Source organism: Zeugodacus cucurbitae, chromosome 2 (genome assembly GCF_028554725.1).
Source record: "Zeugodacus cucurbitae isolate PBARC_wt_2022May chromosome 2, idZeuCucr1.2, whole genome shotgun sequence".
NCBI classification, from domain to species: Eukaryota; Metazoa; Arthropoda; class Insecta; order Diptera; family Tephritidae; genus Zeugodacus; species Zeugodacus cucurbitae.
In genome coordinates, this window is record NC_071667.1 from 64,261,413 (window position 1) to 64,283,350 (window position 21,938).

At 34.5% G+C, this 21,938-nt stretch overlaps 4 protein-coding genes across 6 annotated transcripts in view; 3 read left to right on the plus strand and 1 right to left on the minus strand.

Moving 5' to 3' along the window:
* Nucleotides 1-1,145: 1,145 nt before the first annotated feature.
* On the plus strand, nt 1,146-3,056 carry LOC105215466 (rhodanese domain-containing protein CG4456). Its single transcript, XM_011189393.3, has 3 exons — nt 1,146-1,494; nt 2,476-2,635; nt 2,697-3,056. The coding sequence occupies exons 1-3, from the start codon at nt 1,368-1,370 to the stop codon at nt 2,758-2,760; spliced, it is 351 nt and encodes a 116-aa protein (XP_011187695.1). The 5' UTR covers nt 1,146-1,367; the 3' UTR covers nt 2,761-3,056.
* Nucleotides 3,057-10,981, minus strand: LOC105215465 (DNA polymerase theta). 2 transcript variants are annotated; one of them, XM_011189391.3, is made up of 14 exons: nt 9,774-10,981; nt 8,579-9,709; nt 8,400-8,513; nt 8,066-8,333; nt 7,724-8,012; nt 5,173-7,648; nt 5,002-5,111; nt 4,835-4,932; nt 4,595-4,776; nt 4,207-4,471; nt 4,027-4,145; nt 3,721-3,959; nt 3,549-3,661; nt 3,057-3,477 (listed from the first exon to the last, which is right to left on the minus strand). In XM_011189391.3, the coding sequence occupies exons 1-14, from the start codon at nt 10,881-10,883 to the stop codon at nt 3,164-3,166; spliced, it is 6,828 nt and encodes a 2,275-aa protein (XP_011187693.2). In that variant the 5' UTR covers nt 10,884-10,981; the 3' UTR covers nt 3,057-3,163. The 2 variants fall into 2 exon arrangements, with proteins under 2 accessions (XP_011187693.2, XP_028898236.2); XM_029042403.2 differs by lacking the exons at nt 3,057-3,477; nt 3,549-3,661; nt 3,721-3,959; nt 4,027-4,145; nt 4,207-4,471 and having other exon boundaries at nt 5,007-5,111.
* Nucleotides 10,982-11,315: 334 nt separating this feature from the next.
* LOC105215464 (uncharacterized) lies at nt 11,316-12,113 on the plus strand. Its single transcript, XM_011189390.3, has 2 exons — nt 11,316-11,691; nt 11,747-12,113. Exons 1-2 carry the CDS (start codon nt 11,463-11,465, stop codon nt 11,998-12,000), a joined length of 483 nt encoding a protein of 160 aa, XP_011187692.2. The 5' UTR covers nt 11,316-11,462; the 3' UTR covers nt 12,001-12,113.
* A 9,512-nt stretch (nt 12,114-21,625) lies between these two features.
* Nucleotides 21,626-21,938, plus strand: part of LOC105218430 (tRNA:m(4)X modification enzyme TRM13 homolog) — a 793,174-nt gene continuing 792,861 nt past the window's right edge. For both annotated transcript variants that reach the window (XR_008469969.1, XR_008469970.1), the window contains exon 1: nt 21,626-21,760. The gene's annotated coding sequence lies outside the window, so the exon portion shown is untranslated. The remainder of the gene's footprint in view (nt 21,761-21,938) is intronic.

Below are 21,938 nucleotides of genomic sequence, written 5' to 3' on the forward strand. Positions count from 1 at the left end.
CCTCCAAACAGCTTTGGCAACTTGAATCAGCCAGGATCCCCAGTCTCAATGCATGGCTGCCCATCCAGTCCAGTAAAGCAGTTCAACGAACCTTTTACGCTTCACAGCTGTCCAAAAGGATCTCGCAACTGCAGAGGTGCTGGTTGTTGACCAGCGCTTGACGAGTTCATGCGATATCTCCATGTCCACGAACTTGCGCAAGGAACTGCCAACCCGCTCCCATTTCGACGTCAATGTTGCTAGGGTGCCCTCTATTGCAAGTTTATCCACTTTACAGTTACAACGGTGACTCCGCCGTGACCGGGTACCCACAAGAGTCGGATAGCAAAATAGCTAGAAACTATTGAAAAAGATCTAAGACACTCCATAACTAGCATAGAGTGCGCTGTCATCGATTCCAATGCTAGTATTGCCGCTCTGCTGTAGGAGTGAATACACACCTCTCTAAAGGAGGCAGCGACTTCTAAAGCCTAAATATTTAGTTGATTGAGAGCTTCAGACAGAAAACCCCCTCTCACATTCCCCCTTAGCATCGATCCATCCGTGAATAAACTAACTGGACTTCTCTATCGTTCAGCAAGTACGAATCACAAAATGAAATGTTTATATTACGGATCTTTACTTTCTTTGTTTCAGATTTGAATAAATCTTCTCATGAATCAATAGCCAGCCTACACATCTAGAGTCAAGGCTTCTTGCCGTGTAAAATGGAAGAGTAAGGTCAAGTTACCTTACCCAAAGTATTAAGACTGGTATTCAACTTATCAAGACATCCAATAAAATTACCGAAGGACATTCACCAGTGGCCACCTTACTCTCATTTTTAATAATTAAGCAAATTCAATAAACTATTTATACACAGAGCAAATTGATTTTTAACAAATATTTGAAAAGCTCAATTTTTGTTCGAAAAAAGCTTTGCGCAAAGTCACAAAAACATACCAAAATCATAACATTTGGACGACCCTAATACACGAGCTTTGAGCTTTCAGTTATACTGCTGATATACAACAACAAATGTCACCAACTGAACAGAACTTTTGCCACCGATAATTATCAGTGTCAAAAACACCAACACTTTCTCACATTAATACACACACGCACATACACCAGTGCATCAGTCCCAAGCCGGTACAAACGGAATTACCACTGACAACGAGCAACACATATCTTATCGCGAATCGACGAATTACTAAAGGGACAAAGCAACAAATTAATCACTAAACATTTGATTAAATATTTATAAAGACCACAAGCAGTAAAAGTTTAAAAGTTGTTGATCAATAATTTTTCACTTTGCAAGACAAAAAGTTAGTAACTAAGCAGCCGGCAAGTAAGCGGAACCAAGCTTTTGTACATTGTAAAAAATGGCTACTGTGACCTATGAAGAAGTCAAAGATGTGCCCAATCAGCCGAACACATTTGTGATCGATGTGAGGAACAAGGACGAGCTGGCCAGAACTGGTGTGATACCCGGAGCAATCAGTGTTCCAAGTAAGTACATATCTGCATATTTTAAAAGGATACAGAAATTTTTATGAACAACAAAAGCAACATGGATATATGTATGTACGTGTAGATGGGTGTGTTTATGTCTTGGGTGTAGAAAGGTGTCACAATCAAGGTGTTGAATTGAGCTTATGTGCATAAATAAATGGTTGGATTTTATAAGTAAAGAGTTAAATACACTTGAACTTGCATAACTCGAACTCTTGAATTGACAATAGAAGTCAAATTTCATACAATTTACCTTTCGTAGTAGGAAGTCTCTCTAACTCGGAAGTTTTTTTTATGAATTATGATGATTCGAATAGTTAAGTTCAACTGAGTATATGTATGTTCATATGTATATTTATCACTTTTGAAGAAGGTTTTACAAGGTTGTAGGAATTGCAGTTACCTGCACGGATCTGGTAGAAGTTAAAAACCAAATCACAATAAATATATAAATTATTTTTAGTTTTGACAAAGGAACTTTAAACTGTCGGTACCGCTCATGCGATAAACAACAAATGACTTCCTTAGTCATCACACCGAAAATTCACCGCCGATAGCACATAAATCATTGAAAAGTGTTATCTACTGTGTCATAAAACTATAATACCCTCCCCAATGTGTTTATGATGGAGAATACGATGAACCATCATGAAATATATGGAATCTTCTAGTGCAACATTTATTTTGCGAAGAAATGGCAGTTGTTAAATGTCAAGGTCATTTCGATTTCTTTTGACAGTAAACAAAACAATTTTTGGGTTAGGTTGCAAGTGGCCACAAAAATCTATAAAATTTGGATTAAAAGGGAAAAGAAAATCTTCAAGAAGTAATTAATTAACTTCTTAATAAACTTGCTTCCCAATTAGGTTCTATTGCAATGAAAATTATTGAAATATTTCCGCTTTTGCTCAATTTAAATTTTGCAATTTTATAATATGTTTATTTAACTATAAATTTCATATTTTCATGCCCATGCAGTGCCCGATCTGGAAGCCGCCTTCCAAATGTCGGAAATTTACTTTAAAACTGCATTTAATCGCGACAAGCCGAGCACGGAAACGGTCTTGATATTCTCTTGTCAGGCTGGTGGGCGCGCTAAGCGTGCTTATGACTTGGCGCTGGCAAATGGTTACAAAAAGTAAGTGAACAATAAATACATATAACACGAATATATTTAAAATATTATATTTTAAAACCAGCGCGAAGTACTATCCCGGCTCCTGGACTGAGTGGGCTGAAAAGGAGGGTTTGAATAAGGCTTAAGTTGGCGCAAGTGAATAAGAAAATTGAAATTACATTTGAGAATACTATGCTTAGAACGCGTATGTAAAAGAGAAAGTAGCTAAAAAAAGTAAAAAGTTGAAAAGTTAAAAAAACATATCAAATATGCTTAGTAATAATAACATATAATATAAATAATCACTGCGTTGCGCACTATTGCATGCTTACAATCAAAAGCTAATCAAAGCTATATTCGCTCTCTATTGCATTTAAACGTAGTACGAGTAGTTTACAATTACTGTAGTGAGTTTATTGAATAAATTACAAGTATATATAAATATTTTGTATCTCGCTTAATGAATTGTATTTTGTAGGCGTATAAATTGGCAAACTTAACAAATAATTATTATTTTTTAAAATATCAACAAATTGAGCTGTGTAGTGGTTATAACTTGATATCTTGCAGCTCGCCCCAACTCCGACCCATTTTGAGTTTCACCTTAAGCGGCACGCTCAGCTTAACGCAATTCTCCATGGTGAGACTCAAGATTTTCGCAACTTTTTTCGCCTTCTCAGTGGGCAGCTCGAATACCAGCTCGTCGTGTATGTGCAGCACGAAACGCACTGCTTTCGAGCTCGTTATACCCAATTTGTCACGATACTTCTCGATATTCTTCTCCATGCGTAGTATAGCACTCTTTGCTATATCGGCGGCCGAACCTTGTATCGTCGAATTGATTGCCTGGCGCTCGGCATGCTCTGTAATAATGAGGGTGGCATTGTTATTTAAAAAAATATATATTTTCTAATAAAATAACTTATTTAATTACTTTTCTGCTGTGATTCACAACTATTTATATGCTCCAAATAACGACGACGTCCCGTGATGGTTTCAATATAACCATTATTGCGTGCAAATTTTACTACTTTTTCGGTATATGCTCTAAAAGTGAGAGAAATTAAAATATATCTATTACACAAACATGTATTGCAAGCATTTACCTTATACTCGGATAGGCCAAATGGAATTGCTGCGATAGCGTTGTTGCCTCCTGTTCGGTGCACTTCAAGGCATCGGCCAAACTGCGCATGCCCATACCGTAAACGATGCCATAGCAAATTTGCTTGGTGCCGTCGCGTAACTCCGCGGAAACAGCATTTTCGCTCACTTTGTGCCAACGCGCTGCTATGGCGTTGAAAATGTCTCTATCGGTGTTCATCACCTTCAGCAGCGCTGGGTCCTTTTTGAAGTAAGAAGTGTAATTTAAATAAAAAAAATGATTTTATTAGCTTGAAATATTAAAATACTTGTGAAAGATGCGCGAGTATGCGCATTTCAAGCTGACAAAAATCGGCGGAGAGTAAACAGCGTCCACTTTCTGTGGGAAAAAATGCGCCGCGGCAGGATATAACTATGTCTTCGCTACCTTTGAATATAAAATTTCGTTATTATTTCAATTCGAAAAATGTAGGCTCGAACAAACGTACCTTCCAAAGTGACCACAAAGTTCTTGGCCACATTTTGTAAATTCGGCTCGGTCATGGAAATGCGTCCAGTCTGCGTATAAGTTATACTCTGTCCATGTATTCTATTATTTTGCACACATTTCAAAAGTGGTTGTATATTTTTCGAAAGTGTGGTGCTTATTTTGCGATAGGCTATGATCGCTTGCGAAATTGGTGAATCCAGCTTTTCAAGTATTTGGCGAGAGGTGCTTACGCGGCCGCTGGGTTTGCGGTGTAGGCCGAGAACCTAAAATCGAATTTGTTGCAATAATTATTAATTTAAGGCAAAAAAAAAAAAAAATTGAGGTTATATAGAATGAAGTAAGAAATAGTGATTTCAGCATTAAAATTTTCACCCATTCTACATTACCTTCGCCACCGCACTCGTTGAGCCCAAATTGAATCTTCCACCATGCATTTCGTAGATTTTCAATTCAAGTTTTTTCATCGTTTCCAGCATTTGTTGAAACAATTTCCGCAAGGCAGCTTCATTTGCTGGAAAGCCGATCAATTCCATATTGCAAAGTGAATTCTGCAAAGGCATTTGAAGTTCTGAAAAATAATAGCAAATTTTAATGAATTTTATAAAAAAAATAAATTAAAACCTAACCTTTAAAAAATTTGTATAATTGACCTGAGCCGATACGTTCCAGGTTTTCTATTTGGGTTTTCAGTATGTGCACCGTGACGCAAGCCTCGACGGAACATCTGCAGGTTCAATCAAAATATTTATATAAAACCTTAATGAAAAATTCAATAAAAAATATTTTGCATTACCTAACCTTAGCCGTAATAGCGCTAACTGTGTCCAAGCCGTGACTGCTATAACCGCGTCCATTGCCACATAAACCGGTGAGCGCTGTGCATTCCGGCGCGAATTGTTGAGTCTGCAAGCGAATTTTGATCATCAATATTTCAGTTGGAATCGTTTAATTAATTTTTTCTTACCATTTGCTGGAAAGTCATGAACTTATCCGGCTGCAACAGCCAATTGGCCTCCTTGGGATCCTCCAGTTCCACGCGCAGCTCACTGAGTTCACCCAAAACACGGTACAACACCTTCAACTGCTCCTTGGCATCGACGCAGAGTAGCGTGCATTTACCGGTAGTTAGCAGTGAAGACAGGAATTTGCATTTCATTTCGGTGGTGACGCTGGCGCATGTGCCTTCCGGTTGCATGTTCATGTAGTAAACCACATTTTCTGTGATGCCAAAAGCGCAACCCGCTAAATATGTGTGATCGTCGATTTGATACTCTTTTGCGACCGCCTGTTGCGCCGCATTTTCGGTGCCTGCACGCTGATTTATTAGCAAATTGCCACCTATTAGTGGTTTGCACTTGGCTTCTTGCTGTTGCAAGCCAATGCAGAAACCGAAACGTTGGACCTCCAAGAGCTCACGCAGTGCAGCGCTGAAAAGTTGCTCGTCACCACAGATATCCACAATCTCAAGACTTTTGAAATTCGCGGAGGCGTCGTCAACTTTGGTGCAATTCAAAATATGCGATACATTAAGTTGCAAAGGATTCTGAAGCAGTGAATTCTCAAGTGATAAATCTGACACTTCTATAGAACTCGAAGGGTGCGTGCTAGTGTTAGACTCATCTTTCGTTATACGGCTTTTGTGCGCAGCTCTCAGGCGTTGTGTCGTGCGCAGCAGGCGTGATGCATGCACCGAGTGCTTCGCCTGCACGGGTGAATCGATCACGGCTGGTACAATTTGCTGCGATTCGGCAATTTCGTCGTCATTCGCTTTGTTGTCTGTAGTTGGCGATGTCTTCAAGGCTTTATGCGACTGATTTGCTGCTTCAAGTGCGGCATTAATGCCAGTATTCAACTCGAAGGAATCGTCAGCGAGAAAAAGTGATTGGTCAAAGTGTTTCGAGGAATTCTTGGCGGGTTGTGGTGACGTCGGCGGCGGTACTTTTGATTCCACAGTACCGAATTTTGTGCCGTTCGAGTTTCTTTGGTGATTACGTGGACTACGTCGTGTTCCAGTGCGTATAACTTGTGCTGCTTGTGGCGATTGCTTCACCGAGGTGGGACTTTTTGTGGTGCTCGCTGCTTGTTTAACCGAGTTGAGATCATTTTTGGTGCTCCCTGCCTGCTTTAAGGAAGATGGAGTGAGTGTGTTTGCATTCCTTTTGGCATTTGGTGTAAATGTTGCACTTTCTTTTGTTGCCGGCTTTGAAATTTCTTGATTTTCATTAGATTTACGTAGCGCATATTTTTTCGTTTCACTATTTACTGTTTTTAGCGCTTGTTCGTTTTTCGTTGTTTTGAGGTTAAAGTCTGTTGCAACATTTTTTAAATTTTGTGCAGCATTTTTTGCTTTTTTCTCATCAATTTTATTGTTATCAACTACTTTATTTGTTCTTTGCAAAACTTCCGCTTTCTTGGCAGTTGGAGACGCTTTGCTAGCAGCGTTAGTATCTTTATTTTCTTTATTACCATCTGCATTAATAATTTTTGCAACAGTTGCAGCTGTTAATGAGCGATTTCGCTTCTGTGCCCCAACCGTTTGTACAACGGGATTTTCTTTTATATTAATCGCCGCGCTATTTGTTTGAGTTGTCGCCTCTTTCGGTTCAACATCAATTCCTTGCTTTTCCTTGCTGTTCAAACTGAAATTCTCCTGCACCGTTAACTTATCATTTTTCGCCGACAACTGACGCTGTCTTAATGCACGTAAAGCATTTTTACTCGTTGACGGTTTCTCATGATGCTTCGCATCATTCTCCAGTCTTTTCAATTTCGGTGGTGTAATCTCTTCCACGCTACGTTGCTCAACACTTTTGCGTTTAACGCCAAGTTCCTTCTCATGCTCTTCGCAAGACATATGCAAACTTTGAATGGAACTCGCTTCATTCGTACCTTCTTGGGTCCATTTAATGGCGCCCACACCGATTTCATATTGCACGAAGATACGCGCTTCCTGTACCAGCAATTTAGCGCCTTCGGCCACCGTCAAACCCACTTTTCCCGTTATGAAAAATTCACGCGCTTGATTTCGTTGCTCTGCTTCGTAATCCGCTTCATTATCATGCTGTTTGGCTGAATCAAAGCTCAGCGCATTATATAAAACTTTTTCGACTTCGAAAATATCAGCGTTCGCCAGATCCACCAGCGTTGTTATGCCAGCGTCGAAGAGCGCACGCGCACGTTTGTGATTTAAATCTGGCAGACGCATCAAATCGATCAGGTCTCTGTGTATACCGAAGAAGAGACGTTCCTTGAACTGAGAAACCACCAACGACAGTGTGGGCCACTGCAGTGAGTTGCAAAACGCGGTGACTATGCCGGCAAAGGTGGAGGACATTTGCTGTAGACTTTGCAGCATGCCACGCGTGCATTTATACTTAACAGCAACCTTGTTGATAGGCACCTCATTGACCAGTTCTTGTAGCGCCAATGCAGTGTAGAATCTGAAATAGAAGACAGTTACTATTTATTGCAATGATAAATTATAATAAACCTATAGTTGTAGCACTAGCTGTAACCTTTTATGTATCTGCATGAGTTTGTAGTCCAATTTCGACTGTCCGCGCATTGCACGCACTAGAAACGATTCCTTAACGCCCACTAATTCACCCACTTTTTTCATAGCTGGCGTCAATTTCTCCCACATATCGAGAAAGAGTAACCAATCGAGATCTTGCAGTTGATAGCACACCGAGTAAGGTGTCACCAAGTACACAGCATGCAGCTCGGATTCCAACACAAAGCAACGTCGTGATTTCTGCAGCTCAGCGAAGAGTATCAACCCATCAGTAGGCGGCATCGAGGCAGCTTAAATGTAATGTTGTTGTGATTTTTGTTTTTATTAAAACTCTTCTACATACCCAAACACGCTTGGCCTAAGCGTGTAGCTACGTAACTTTCTCTATTTGTTTCGTTATCGACTTGCAGACGCACAAATTCATATTCTATAAGAAAATCGAGCGCATCCTTTATGAAATGTGCTTCGTCATCGGTGCTTTTATCCTTGCCCTGCTCGCTGAGTTGCTTTTCGGCACTCAAAAGTGTGCAGTTGACGAAGCTCTCAATGTCATCCTTGGTTATGGCGACACCGGAAGAGATCACCTCCAGTAAGGCGCGTTTAAGGTGAGTCTGTGGATGCGTATTTAGTTTGAACGAGTTAATAATTTAAATTTCAATATGAATTTAAGTACTCACACTACTCTCTTGTTCCAGACAAGAGTAGATTGGCTTCAAATCTGCTTGTATCAATTCTTGGCCAATACGCGTGTTGACAGGTGTGCAAATTAAAATCGATTCTCCTAAAGTATCCTGTAATCGAGTTGAATTATTACTTCAATAAAAATACATAACCTTAAAATAAATATGTATTTAACCTTTCCCGTGCGTCCTGCGCGTCCAATCATTTGCCGATATGTGAGTGAACTCATTTGCTTTCCGCCAAAGAGCGGTGTACGTATCAACACACGTCGCGCTGGCAGATTGACACCCGAGCTGAGTGTGCTGGTCGCCACAATTATCTTCAAAACACATGCCTTAAAGCTCGCTTCGATAATATCACGTTCTTCGCTTGTAAGTCCAGCATGATGGAAGGCACAACCAAATGTGATCATTCTCTCGAGCACAGTATCCAGACCTGTCGGTATATCGCGCAACTGTTTTTTTACCTGCTCAATTTCGTCGCTTTTAATTTGCGCGCGCAAACGCTTACCCCAATAGTCGTCTTTACGTATAAGCGATTGTATGGCGCTTGCCAGTTGGGTAGCTAAATTCTCACACCAATCTTTCGACGGACAGAATACAATCACAGAGCAGCCTTCCAGTAAGGTTTCAATGCACAATTGTGCTACGTGGTCATTGTCATTCTGTATTGGCGGCAGTGGATGTACCTCGCCCTGTAAGGGTGAGGTGATATCACGCAAAGGACGCAATTTGGAATCGAACACTTTGTTACCGATTTTAATCATCTCCTTCAGCGCGACAGGTCGGAAATCGGTGATGAATAACTCTGCGTCTAACCAACGTTTCAGCAATTCAACATTGGCTAATGTGGCGGACATTGTGACTACTTGCAAATGGAAGCCATATTTGCGTGACATGTACAACACTTTCGCAATTAGCAGTTCGAGTATGTAACCACGTCCTGGATCGGAGATCAAGTGCACTTCATCCACGACCACTGTGCCTATGTCGTCAAGTTTACCTTGCTCCAGTAATTTATTTATAATCGAGTTAGCCTTCTCTATGGTACATATGGCGACATGTATGCTATCAAATCCACCAGGTGGTGTGTAGCCGCCGAAGAAACCTTCAACGCGGTAGCCAGCTACAGTTAATAAATCTTGTAAGTAAAACATTTTCTCGCGTACCACAGAAATGAAGGGCAGTATAAAAAGCACCTTTTTGTTACGCTCCAACACAGTTTTTAATAGTAAAATCTCACTGACTAAAGATTTACCAGCAGAAGTGGGTGCAGAGTAGACGAGATTGCAGTGTTCAAATATAACCTAGAGATGAAAATTGAATTGTATTGCTGTAGAAATATTTCATTTGATTTAGAATTTTACGTACCTTAGGATTACTGAGGCATTCTACTTGCCAATCAAACATTTTTATCACACCCTTCTTTTCGTATTCCTTTAAAACACTATGTGGCAAATTCCAAGCGCTAATACGTTTTAGTGTTTCTAAATCGCGCACAATATCATCCGTTTTTTTTACTGAGGTGACATTTGTGGTTGTGAAACTTGTGGTAGAACGTTGTGCATAAGATGCATTCGCGCCTGTTCTCACTTTCTTTGGCTGCAAAACTTCATCAACTTTAGTCACTTCCCGCCGACTAATTTCTAATTCTTTTTCTAATTGCTGTTTTGCTTCTAAACTGCCCGCATCAGCGCAAATAAATCTACTCTGATCCAATTGGCGTGCATCAACTTCAGCTATTTCGTCTGTAATTTTTTCTTCACATTTAGTACTATCAATCGCAAACTGCGACAAAGACATTGAACTAGGTGCAGCCACGTCAGACACGTCTTTTTCTTCTTGTATACTTTTCACATTTGCCAATAGTGCATTTAAATCTTCAGAGAATATGGGCATATCTAAATCATTATTTACAGCATGCTCATCCTCCACAATCATTTCATCTACATCTACCGCCACTTCCAACTTTTCCTCCTGTATCATTTCAAAAACTGCTTCAATTTGTGAGACACGCAATACAGAACCACTTTCACCAAAAGCACTTTTTTGCTGTTCTCCTTCTATAGAAAACGTAAAGCCACTACGAAACAATTCAGTGTAATTCTCAGCTTTGTTGGTGCCATTTAAAGTGTTTGGTTTTTGTAGTGTCGAATCCGATTTGCTTCTCCGCAATCGTCGCCTATCTTTTTCTGATACATCCACATTTTGGGCAGATGTCTTACTGCAGTTGTTCCGAGATAATTGTCGCTGTGTACGTGACCTGCTAAACATGGACATACCAGCAATATTACTAAATTGCTTGGAGCGTTTGCCATGTTCCGGCGACTCCTGTATCACATCCACTGCATCTTCTTTATTCCCTAATTTATTGTGCGCGTCTTGTTGACCTTTCTCTCCTATATCAAAGGCATGACGTGCCTGACTGTCTAAATTTAATAAAGTGCTATTCCCAATATCTAGCGACTGGGAGAAGGCCATCCTAAAATGTTTTTAGGACACTTAAAGTTGTAAGAAATGAAATAAAATTTCAAATAAACAAATGAACCGATTGAATGAGCGCCTTAACTGTTTTATCGACTTTGTTTATATGTTGTTAAAGTGGTGCTGTGATAAAAGATTGCCAAATACTCTAAAATTATATTAAATATATTTCATTTCCATATATGGATAAATATTTTTATTTTATTTATTTATTTATTTTTTTTATTATACATACATTTATTATCATTAGCTGATCTATTTAACTTACCTTGGAATTTTAATATCCTTTATATTATATTTAAATTATATTTTCCCAAATTTAATATAAAATGCATTAAGCTCATATTTAGAATTTACGTTTTCACTCAAACGCTCAAAATTGTATTCTAGTGAGTGAAATACTACTTTACAAGCTTCAAAAAAATTTTAATTTCATTATTATTTTTTCATTACATGAAAATTCACTTTTCACACATAAAAGCATAAAAAATCTCGACTTTCTCTGCGTCTAACTAAAAAATTCACGGTTATTCTTTAATTTAACACAGTTAGAAGATTGGTTTATTTAGTTAGAACATGTGCACATTTAGAAGCATAGTTATTAGAACGCGACGAATTAAGTATTTGTCGTATCCTCGTGAGCGCATCGACTGGAGCAAACCAGAATGGAGGTTAACCACAGCGCTGAAGCATTACAGGCCAACCAAGCGTATAATTCAGCTGTCGAAGCCGGTCAATCGTGGAATCGGAGAGGTCTACACAGTCTCGAGCGAAAAGAAGCTAAAGAACACCATAAGTTACGAACGTATGTATATTATCAACATATTTACATTCCTACATTAACCACTACTTTCTTATAGCTTCACAACGTCTACTTGAATTGGCGATACCGCCAGTGAAACCGCCGGACAATAGAGATAAACGAAAAAATCCCTTTCGCATACGACCGAAAGCATTACGCGCCAAACCTACAGCTCGTCTGCTGGAGCTAGCTGAACCAAAGGAGCACGATTCCTTTGCACCCCTTAACCCTTGGTCTATATCCAAATCAGCACTAAGAGCTAAGGCGTCGCAAAGGATCGAAATGCTCTCCAAACCCAAAAAATACAACTAATAAACTAGATAAAATTTCTGTTTCAAATCATTCGTTATTGATCAGAGACGATCGAACGGTATGTCGCGTAGCTAAATCTATTTAATAATAAACTTTCGTATTTAAAAATTTAATTTTTTTAAATTTTTCGAGTGCTTTAATTTTTTGATGTTTATATTTAATTGTGAAGGAAATCTGAGTTGGAGAGAATAGCTTCACTTGTAGAGTGTTTGAGATAACATGTAAATAAGTAATCCGTCAAGTTGACAACCGATTGTCACAATTTCTGGCACTAACCTGACCCTATTGATAATATAATTATAGACTAAGAGAGATCTACATTTGTTATATTGGAACTAGAGGAAATATGTATCTTTTATATAAATTTTCGATTCTAGGTCATATTATATTTAAAGAGATGGCTCAATTTAATTGCATCAAAATGACATTGGCTGTTAGATTAGTATAAAGTCCACAGGATCGACGCTAATCATTTTATACTTTAAAAGGTTGTTGTTATGACAAAATATAGCCCGATTTTGATAATTTTAAGTTAAATGTCTCCAAATTTTATTTTGGCATCTCTGAATGATAAGGTCTATTACAAAGTCAGAAAACTGATAGGGGTTATAAAACCGTTTTGAGAGAAGTAGGCGTGGTTGAGCTCCAATTTTCAAAATTACTGCCTTTATTATTCAAAAATGGGAGGGTCCTAACGAATCAAGTCAAGTCAAGTTCTTTCAAAAATGTTAAATTCATATGTGAAATTCCCCCTGTGTGAGAGAGAGAGAGAGGGAAAGATAGTGATAAACAAGTAAGGAAGGACTAAGTCGCAATTTATTTATTTAACTTTATTTATATTAATAATACACAATTTAACCCACATATTCGTCAAATATTGTGCATAAAGTCCATTGAAAGTTGGAAACCATAATATTAGGTTAGAAGCACCGAGGTCCTCGTGTTCGATATATGGGGCCTTGAAAACCTATGGTCCGATTTCGGCGCTTGTTAGAATGGGGCTGCCACACTATGAACATAGTATTTGTGCAAAGTACTGCACCGATATCTTCACTAGTGCTTACTTTATATATTGTAATGTAAACGATTCAGATCGACTTCAAAGTTCTGGTATAAGGGAAGTAATCGTGATTGTGATCCGATTCGGACTATTTTCACAACATATCATTGGGATGTAAGGAAACTATTACAAACCAAGTTTCATTTAAATCGGTCGAGTAGTTCCTGAGATATGGTTTTTGACCCATAAGTGAGCGACGCCACGCCCATTTTCCATTTTGTAAAAAAAATCAGAGTGCAGCTTCTTCTACTATTATTTCTGTGAAATTTAGTGTTTCTGGCGTTTTTCGTTACTGTGTTAACTCACTTTTAGTAATTTTCAACTTCACATTTGTATGGGAGGTGGGCGTGGTTATTATCCGATTTCAACTATTTTCATGGTGTGTGGTGGGGTACGTAAGAGAACCGACTGCAGAAAGTTTGATTTATATAGCTTCATTGGTTTGTGAGATATATACAAATAACCGATTTAGAGGCGGGGCCACGCCCACTTCCCCAAAACAACTACACCCAAATATGCCCCTTCCTAGTGCGATCCCTTATTCCAAATTTTACTTTATGTGTTTTCGGTTTTCACCATTTTGTGGGCGTGGCAGTGGTCCGATTTTGCTCATTTTGGAAAGCAACCTTCCTATGTTGCCAAGAAATAAGTGTAAGTTTCATCTAGATTTCTTAATTTTTACTCAAGTTCCAGCTTGCACAGACGGACGGACGGACGGACAGACAGACATTCGGATTTGAACTCCACTCGTCACCCTGATCACTTTGGTATATATGACTCTATATCTAACTCGTTTAGTTTTGGGTGTTACAAACAACCGTTATGTGAACAAAACTATAATACTCTCTATCAACTTTGTTGCGAGAGTATAAAAAGAGAATAGAGTTGTACCAAATTCTTGAAGCGTAATTTTATTTTACTTATTCATATTAATAAAAAAACGCTTGTTGTTGTTTTTTTAATATTTTATAGTTTTATTTTCAAATAAATTTATCATTACAGTATTAATAAAATACTGAGTATGCTCCAAGTTCACATTATTACAATAGGTAAGTAAATCATTTTTTTGTTTGTTCTCCTTGTTGTTGCTATTTTTTTTTGTTATTTGTTGTTACACATCTTGCATTTACATCCGTCTCGCATTCCATACGCATTTGTTCAATATTTTCTCTTGTATTAATTAATATTTTACAATATTTGTCATGCCCAGCGGTAAGGTTTAGGTATTTCCTTGCCTCTTGTTACTTTATACACAATTTTGTTTTGATTTGAATTTTCATTTCTTGTTTTAAATATTCAGCAAAAGTTATTTTCAGTAAATTTCTTGTTCAAAAATGAAAAAAAAATTAAGCATTTAGCTCAAACTGAGGAGGAAATTAAAGGAAAGTTGTGAATATAAGAATATTAATTTTGATTTTTTATAATTTTTTTTTTTTAATAAATTTAATAAAAATGCTTTTTACATGATTTTGCAGATTTTTGAATTTTTTGCTATTAGCTTTAAGGGTTGCCATGCCTTTAGAAAACATTTTTTTTTTTTTGAAATTAATAGTTTTTTTGTATTTTTCTTTTAGTAAACCCACTTGAAATGCAGTCAATTTGTATGTGTTGTGTGTTTTATTTTTTCTATTTGTTCAAATTTTTTTGAAATAGAATATTTTTTAAAACAGAATTTTTTCAAATCAAATATTTTTTTAAATCAGATATGTTTTTTGAAATCAAATATTTTTTTTAAACAAATTGATTATTTTTTTTTATTATTTTTTTCAATTAAATTTTTTTTTTTAATCCAAAAAAAAATTTTTTTTTTTTCTAAATCAAAAATAATTTTCTTCCGCATAGTTTTCCGCAATATTCAGTAAGCATTTTCCAAAGCTATTTACTATATTTGTATTAAATGTTTTTTTGTACGCCTAAACTAGTTACTTAGTTATCGTATACATCATTTATATCTCCACTTATTTAATCTTAATTTATTTAGGTGCTTTTAGCCTTTGTCAAAAAATTACATACAAAGTTCTGAAACAAGTTTCACGCTTAAATTGCCTAAAGAAACGCAAAAAGTCGGTTTCTCTTTTGCTAGTTTACTTTTATTTGTTTGTTTGTTTTGATTACGCTTCCACCACTTCAAATTTCTTTATACCAAAAAAATTTCACTTCTTTTTTATTTACAAAATAGTAGATTTCATTTCCTTAAAGATTGTTAGGTTACAGCATTTGTTGATACATGTTATCTGTGTGCGCTATTTCACCACTTAGACGCCGTACAACTCGTTCAACGTGTACTTTAAGTACCGTTATATATGTATACTAAAATAACTTAGTGCCCACCATTTTACGCCGTAAGTCCCCCACATTATTTAGTTATTGTTTTTATTTACCCATGTCTTTTTTTTTGGATTTTCACAAGTTTTGTAAAAAAAATTTCGGATATGGTCAAGTGTCTCTCTAGTTTTCTCAGTATATATATGTTTTTTGTATTTTAAATTTATTTATACTTTTTTGTTTACTTCTTAAGCTTGTTGTTGTTGTTTCGGTCTAAATAAATCAAAATATTTGAAATTTTGATCCCTGAAGTTGTTGTTGTTGTTTAGATAAGAAATTTCTCTACTTATTGTTAGTGATGGCTGTTGCGCAGTCAGCATTGAATACCGGTTACTCACTGATTTCTGTATTTCATATATAAAATTGTTTCGCATTTTGTAAGTGGGTTTCTGGCGCACAATCTAATCCAAAATGGCTAAAACTGTGTGCTTAGTCTAACAGTTGAAAATTAATAAAGTTGAAGAAACTGAGTCTTTTTTCCAAAGTAATAACTAGTAAAAAGTAAGCTTTGCTCAAATGTGTCAAATAAAGAAATTCTACGCTTTAAACATTCCACGAGTTCATATTCGCACTGACTTTTAACCGTTACTATTGCTTTGTAATTATTATTATTTATCTTTGTATTTCTGCCAATAGTTCAATGTGAAAATGGAGCAAACAATGGTAATGTTGGGGTCTGTCGCATGGTGGGTGTTTCAAAATGTGTGTAACGCTCGAAGTTGTGGCGGTTAACTGTTTCAATTCGGTTTGATAAATACTGTTATTTATAGTAGTTTGCACAACAAAATTTGTTTCCAGCTTTTTTATATTTAAAACTTGTTACCGGTTACTTTTTGTACCGAATACTTCTCAGTTGTTTACTTTTTGTAGTCTACTGTCTTCACGACACTTCATCAAACTTGATACCGGTTACTTTTTGTACCGATTATTTGTACTGACTGCCTACATGTCACTTCTTTACTCTTGTTAACCTACTATTTTCACCAAATTTGATATCGATTAATTTTTGCACCGCACACTTCCCAGTTTTAAACTTTTTTATATTTAAAACTTGATACCGGTTACTTTTTGTACCGAATACTTCTCCGTTGTTTACTTTTTATGGTCCACTGTCTTCACCACACTTCCCTAACTTGATACCGGTTACTTTTCGTACCGAATACATCTCAGTTGTTTGCTTTTATTAACTTACTATCTTCATCAAAAAGGATACCGGTTCCTTTTCGTACCGAATACTTCCCAGTTTTATGTTTTTTTATATTTAAAACTTGATACCGGTTACTTTTTGTACCGAATACCTGTACCAAATACCTCTAAGTTGTTTACTTTCGTTAATCTACTATCTTCACCACACTCTTAATTCCCACCATGCTTAACCCCCACACGACCAATATTCACTTTGGTCTATTGCATTGTTTTGTATATCTTAGTAACTGTAATTTTAATTGCTATAATTGTAATTGGTTATTGCTTGTTGTGTGATTTTTGTTTTTGTTTTTCGCTTATTTTCTGTATATTTGCTTGTGTGTGTGTGTGCTTTATGCTTTACTGTATGCTATGCTGTAGCCAAAATCTTACTTCTTCTTACATTTGAGTGCAAAATAAAAGCATTTAAAAATTGTTAAAGAAATTTAAGGAAATAAAATCACAAAAAACAACAAAAATATTACCTTTGCAGTTTTTTTTTAATAAAAAAAATAAAAACACAAATCGTTTTTTATTTTGTTTTTTTTCCTCTGTTTTAACTAAAATATTTATTTATTAATATAATATGTATCCATGCGTCTGTGTATTTGTATTATATATTGGTATTTGTATATTTAAACAATTAAAATTAAAAATTATCAATGTATCATATGTATACGTATTTATGTATATTGTTTTTGTTTTTTTATTTAAGCTTTTATGCATGTACGTGATACGTATGTAAATATAAAATAACGAAAAAGATAGTTGTGTAAACAAATCAATCATATTAAAAGCATAAAATTACATTAATATATTAATTATAAAAATAGTAAATATATAATATGTATATATATATATGTATGTATATATGTAAAAACAAACATCCACATAGCGCTATTTATGTATGTAAACTATGCATGTAATTAGAGACACGTAAAAATCTAAGGCAATCTAAACAAGTTATATCCAGTTTATAAAAGTGATTCTGCTTGCTTGCTTTCTTCACAGTAATCATTTGCAAAATGAACATTATTTTCTTATTATTTTGTAAATATAACTTTTTCTTTACATATATATTTGTTTTACTATTAATTTTTATTTTTTTTTTGTTTTACGCATTTAATTTTTGTTATTTTTTGTTGCTACTATTTCTAAATTGAATTTTTGTTTCACTTATTTGTTTTTTTTTTTAGTTTTATTTTTGTTGCAACACTTGTAAGTGAAATTAAACTAGACATTAATTAAATATATAGAACGCTACTAATTTGTTTCCCAATACAATTGTATACTTTAAAAATAAACTTAAATTAAATGCACAATATATATAATTTTTTTAATTTTACATTATTTTTACATTTACATTTTATAATATATTATGTGTTGTGGTGTTTATAAAATAAGAACGAAAGTGAAAACGACAAATTGTGAATTTTAATAATTTCTTTTTAATATTTACGCAGACATTAATTTTCTTCATTTAATTTACGGCAATAATTTCAATTAATTTAAAAAATATTATTATTTTTTTTATTTTTAAAATTTAATATTTAAATTTTCTCACAGTAACGTGTAAACTCTGCAAAGCGCGCACGAATTTCATGCTGCTGCCATTTTGTGTGTGCTGCAGTCGAATTGTTGCAGCCGCGAGTTAACCGAAGTTCCGCGCTTATATTGCCGTAAATTCAACGTATTTTCTGATATTTTCATAAAGTGTTCAAAATATATACTATATTTGCACAAAATAAGCCAGTAAGTTTTCTCAGCGTGAATTTTTAGCGACTACAAAGTCATAGTTCATTTTCAAGTTTTGTTTTTGTACATTCTATGTGAAAATTCTTCTCTTGATGTGTTTTTGTAATATCCGGTTTGCCACCCAAAGTGAATTTCAAATATTGTACTTGCGTCAGTGTTGTGTAGTTTAAGTTGAAATACATATTTCAGCATATTTTATTTAAAAAAAAATCATTATAAAGAATATAATTTCCAACACTCAACGGTAAATAATTGAAATGCAAAGTAATTATTAATTAATTATTTTTAAAATTTTGTGGGAGTTATTAGTGTATAAAATTGGTTAAACATTTTATTGTTTGAAATTTAAATTTAAACTGAAATATATTAATAAAAAAAATTTAAGGTTATGCGAAAATTTTTTTTTATTTCCTTTTTTAATACGTTGAAATATGAAAATAAATATTGTATGTATGTAATTGTGGTGCCAATTAAAATAATTTTAAGCAAAAATAATTAATTTTAAATATAAACTATTTAAATTGAAAAAAATGTATTCTAAAAAAAATTCAAAATTTTTGGAATTTCTAGTGGTTTTGTGGAATTTTGATAATATTTTTAATTTTATTTTCAAAAAAATTTCAAATTCAGTATTCTTAGATAAAAAAAAATTATTAAATTTAATTAATTTTAAATATAAATAATTTAAATTGAAAAAAAATTTATTCTAAAAAAAATTCAAAATTTTCGGATTTTATATTGGTTTTGTGTAATTTTGATAATATTTTTAATTTTTTTTTTTCAAAAACATTTCAAAATTTAATATTTTTCTATTGGCTTCTTGAATCTGATTTCGAATATATTTCTGTTTTCTGTTGCATGGCTGTTGTCGTTGGTTGTTTTATGGTTTATTGGTTTATTGGTTTATTGGTTTATTGTATTGTGGTTGGAGCCTTATTACTATTGCTATTGCTATTGTAGTTGTAATTGTAATTGTAATTGTGAGATTTATTTGAAAACTATTGTATTGTTTATGCATTAAAATTGTTAGATACTATTGTAATTTGTATGTGATATTTAGTTTTATTTCGAATACATTTCAGTTACTTTACTTGTAAGTTCATAGTTAGGTGTAAAATAATATAGTTTTCCTTTTACGTAATTTCACAAATATCATTTAGTAATAATGGTAGTTACAGGCTCAACATAAACATAAGAAAACGTGCTTTGTAACAAATATAATAACAAGAAAATGAACATTACTACAACTATGTTAATATGGAGTAGTCAAAAATATGTACGTAAGTAATTTAACATAACGTTTAAACAGTTAAATGGAAAGTGAACAGAATTGATCTCTTTTTTATTTTAAACGAAATATGCATATTGTCTTATGCAATTGACGCAAAATAAAATAAAAACAGTCGACAATTCGATGAGAATATCAAACACATACATATGTAGTACATATGTTATACATTACGTTTATACATATGTGTTTATGCATTACACGCACGTTACGGTGTGTGCTTTTCATTCTGTTTTTAATGTAGGCTTTAATAAAATATTTTTGTATTTTAAGTGTTAAGTACAAGTTGCTAATAATTATTTATGTTTACGGCATATTATGCATATTGTTGTTGTAGTTTGTAAGTATTTATGTAAGTAATTGTTGTGGCTGTTTGATGTTGTTGTTGTTTTTTTTAATTATTTAAAACTGCTGTAATTATTGGGCTATTGTAGGCTGGTATTTCGGGCTATTGCTGTTGGTTTTACTGTTGTTGTTGTTGTTGTTGTGAACATTTTAAGACTGTTCTATTAATTACACTGTTTTATTTACTGTTTATTATTATTTTATGCGTTAATTAATTAATTTTCTGCTGTTTTGGTTGACTATTGTATTACTATGGTAAGCAAATATCTATTGTAAGTATTGTTGGGTATTTTGTGGGCATTTCGTACATATACGTTTATTGTACGCGTAGTTTATTGTTGTACAAGTTTGTGAAATGCTAATGATAGCTTAAAATGCGATTGCTATCTTCTGAGTATAAATTGCTTTTTTTTTTAATTGGAAATTAATAATTAATTACGTTTTCTCTAATTTTTGCAGTTTCCTTTAAACAAACGTAAGGAAGTAGTATTCTAACGTCGTTTGCACTGCATTAACGACCACGCACAGTAATTGCTGCACTTGACGCTGATGGCAACATTGCAGACAAATCGGTAGCAGTTGTCATTAAGATCGGTTCGTGTTCGCGTGTGTTTTGTGTGTCTTGTGGAAAAAATAGTTAAATTAATAGAAAAATCGTTGGAAAAATGTGTAAAAGCTGTGCAATACAATGCAGAAGTGTCCAAAATACAATTGAGTTCAAAGTATGTTGAAGAGCAATGCATATAAGCGCTTGTTGACCGCTTGTATGCAGCGCATTGCGCTAGAGCTTTATGCCTGTGATACTCGTTGTTTTTGCTTGCAATTCAGCTTTATTTGCTTGCACATCATCGCCTACATGCCGTGCATTACATTTCCAGTGCTTTAATTGCAAAAACTATGTGAAATTTCAAGAAAAACCAAATATCTCCTCCGGTGTTGCGCAAAATGGCGGTACAAGCGAAAATTTTGCGTGTATGTGCATGTCAAAATGAAATTCGAACGGTATAGTAAAACGAACTGCAGTAACAGCATTCTCTTTTGCTACTATCCTTTAGTAAAAGCTAAGGCAGTGTGATTTGCAAGCAGTTCCGGTTAGTCGGTGTGTTCGCGTAAAGTAAACGGTCGTAATTGATTAAAAAGTGGTAAAAAAGAAAAGCGTAATGTTCGTTCCGGAAAATAATTTCGTTCGCGTAAATTAATTGGTTGTAATTGATTAAAAAGTGATAAAAGCAACGAGATAAAGTGTTCGTTCAGAAAAATCGTTTCGTTTGCTTAAACTAATATGCCGTGATTAATTGAAAAACTGATAAAAATATAAAAATTGAAACTGAAGTGAACAAAATCATATGCAATATAATAAAATAAAAGAAAATAGTAAATATAATAAGTTTATAAAAAGAATTAAAAAGCTTTGGTATTTAAAAATCAAAAGTCAAGTAAAAAATTAAAAGTAAAGTGTTAATTTTCGAAAATCGTTCCGTTCGTATAATGTAATCCGTCGTAATTAATAAAAAATTATGAACAAAATGACATAAAAAATAATCTTAGTGATCTGAAGTGTAAAACAATTTTGCATATGTTTAATCAATTATATAAAAGCAAATTTAGAAAATATAATTGGCAAATAGTACCAGTTCATAAAAAAAGCTTAATAAAGTGTTGGTAATTAAAAAACTTTTTTTGACTTTCAAGTTTAAATTTGAACTTTCTAAAATTATTTGAATCGAAGCCGTCAACAACAATGAAGTTTGCGATATCCGTCCGTCTACATGTTCGCCGATGTGTATGTACGCGTATATCCGGTAAGTAATGAACAACTACCCGCACTGCTTTGCCAACTGTGCGCAGTATTACTAACGTATCTGCATATATACTACTTTATCTTTCCGGCAATTTTCTACAGCAATCACATTTTAATGCCATCAACACATTTCTATACAATCTTGTTGAAAAATTTTACAATATTTTTTGGTTATTGCC

What these genes read in the sequence shown, in the direction of transcription:
- LOC105215465 (XM_011189391.3), bottom strand. Translation starts at nt 10,883, where the DNA reads ATGGCCTTCTCCCAGTCGCTAGATATTGGGAATAGCACTTTATTAAAT. An exon ending in GCGCAGGACGCACGGGAAAG is followed by an intron (nt 8,514 to 8,578) that starts GTTAAATACATA and finishes ACTCGATTACAG; the next exon opens with GATACTTTAGGAGAATCGAT. An exon ending in TACTCGCGCATCTTTCACAA is followed by an intron (nt 3,960 to 4,026) that starts GTATTTTAATAT and finishes TACTTCAAAAAG; the next exon opens with GACCCAGCGCTGCTGAAGGT.
- LOC105215464 (XM_011189390.3), top strand. Translation starts at nt 11,463, where the DNA reads ATGTGCACATTTAGAAGCATAGTTATTAGAACGCGACGAATTAAGTAT. An exon ending in GAACACCATAAGTTACGAAC is followed by an intron (nt 11,692 to 11,746) that starts GTATGTATATTA and finishes ACTTTCTTATAG; the next exon opens with CTTCACAACGTCTACTTGAA.
- LOC105215466 (XM_011189393.3), top strand. Translation starts at nt 1,368, where the DNA reads ATGGCTACTGTGACCTATGAAGAAGTCAAAGATGTGCCCAATCAGCCG. An exon ending in CGGAGCAATCAGTGTTCCAA is followed by an intron (nt 1,495 to 2,475) that starts GTAAGTACATAT and finishes ATGCCCATGCAG; the next exon opens with TGCCCGATCTGGAAGCCGCC. An exon ending in CTGGCAAATGGTTACAAAAA is followed by an intron (nt 2,636 to 2,696) that starts GTAAGTGAACAA and finishes TTTTAAAACCAG; the next exon opens with CGCGAAGTACTATCCCGGCT.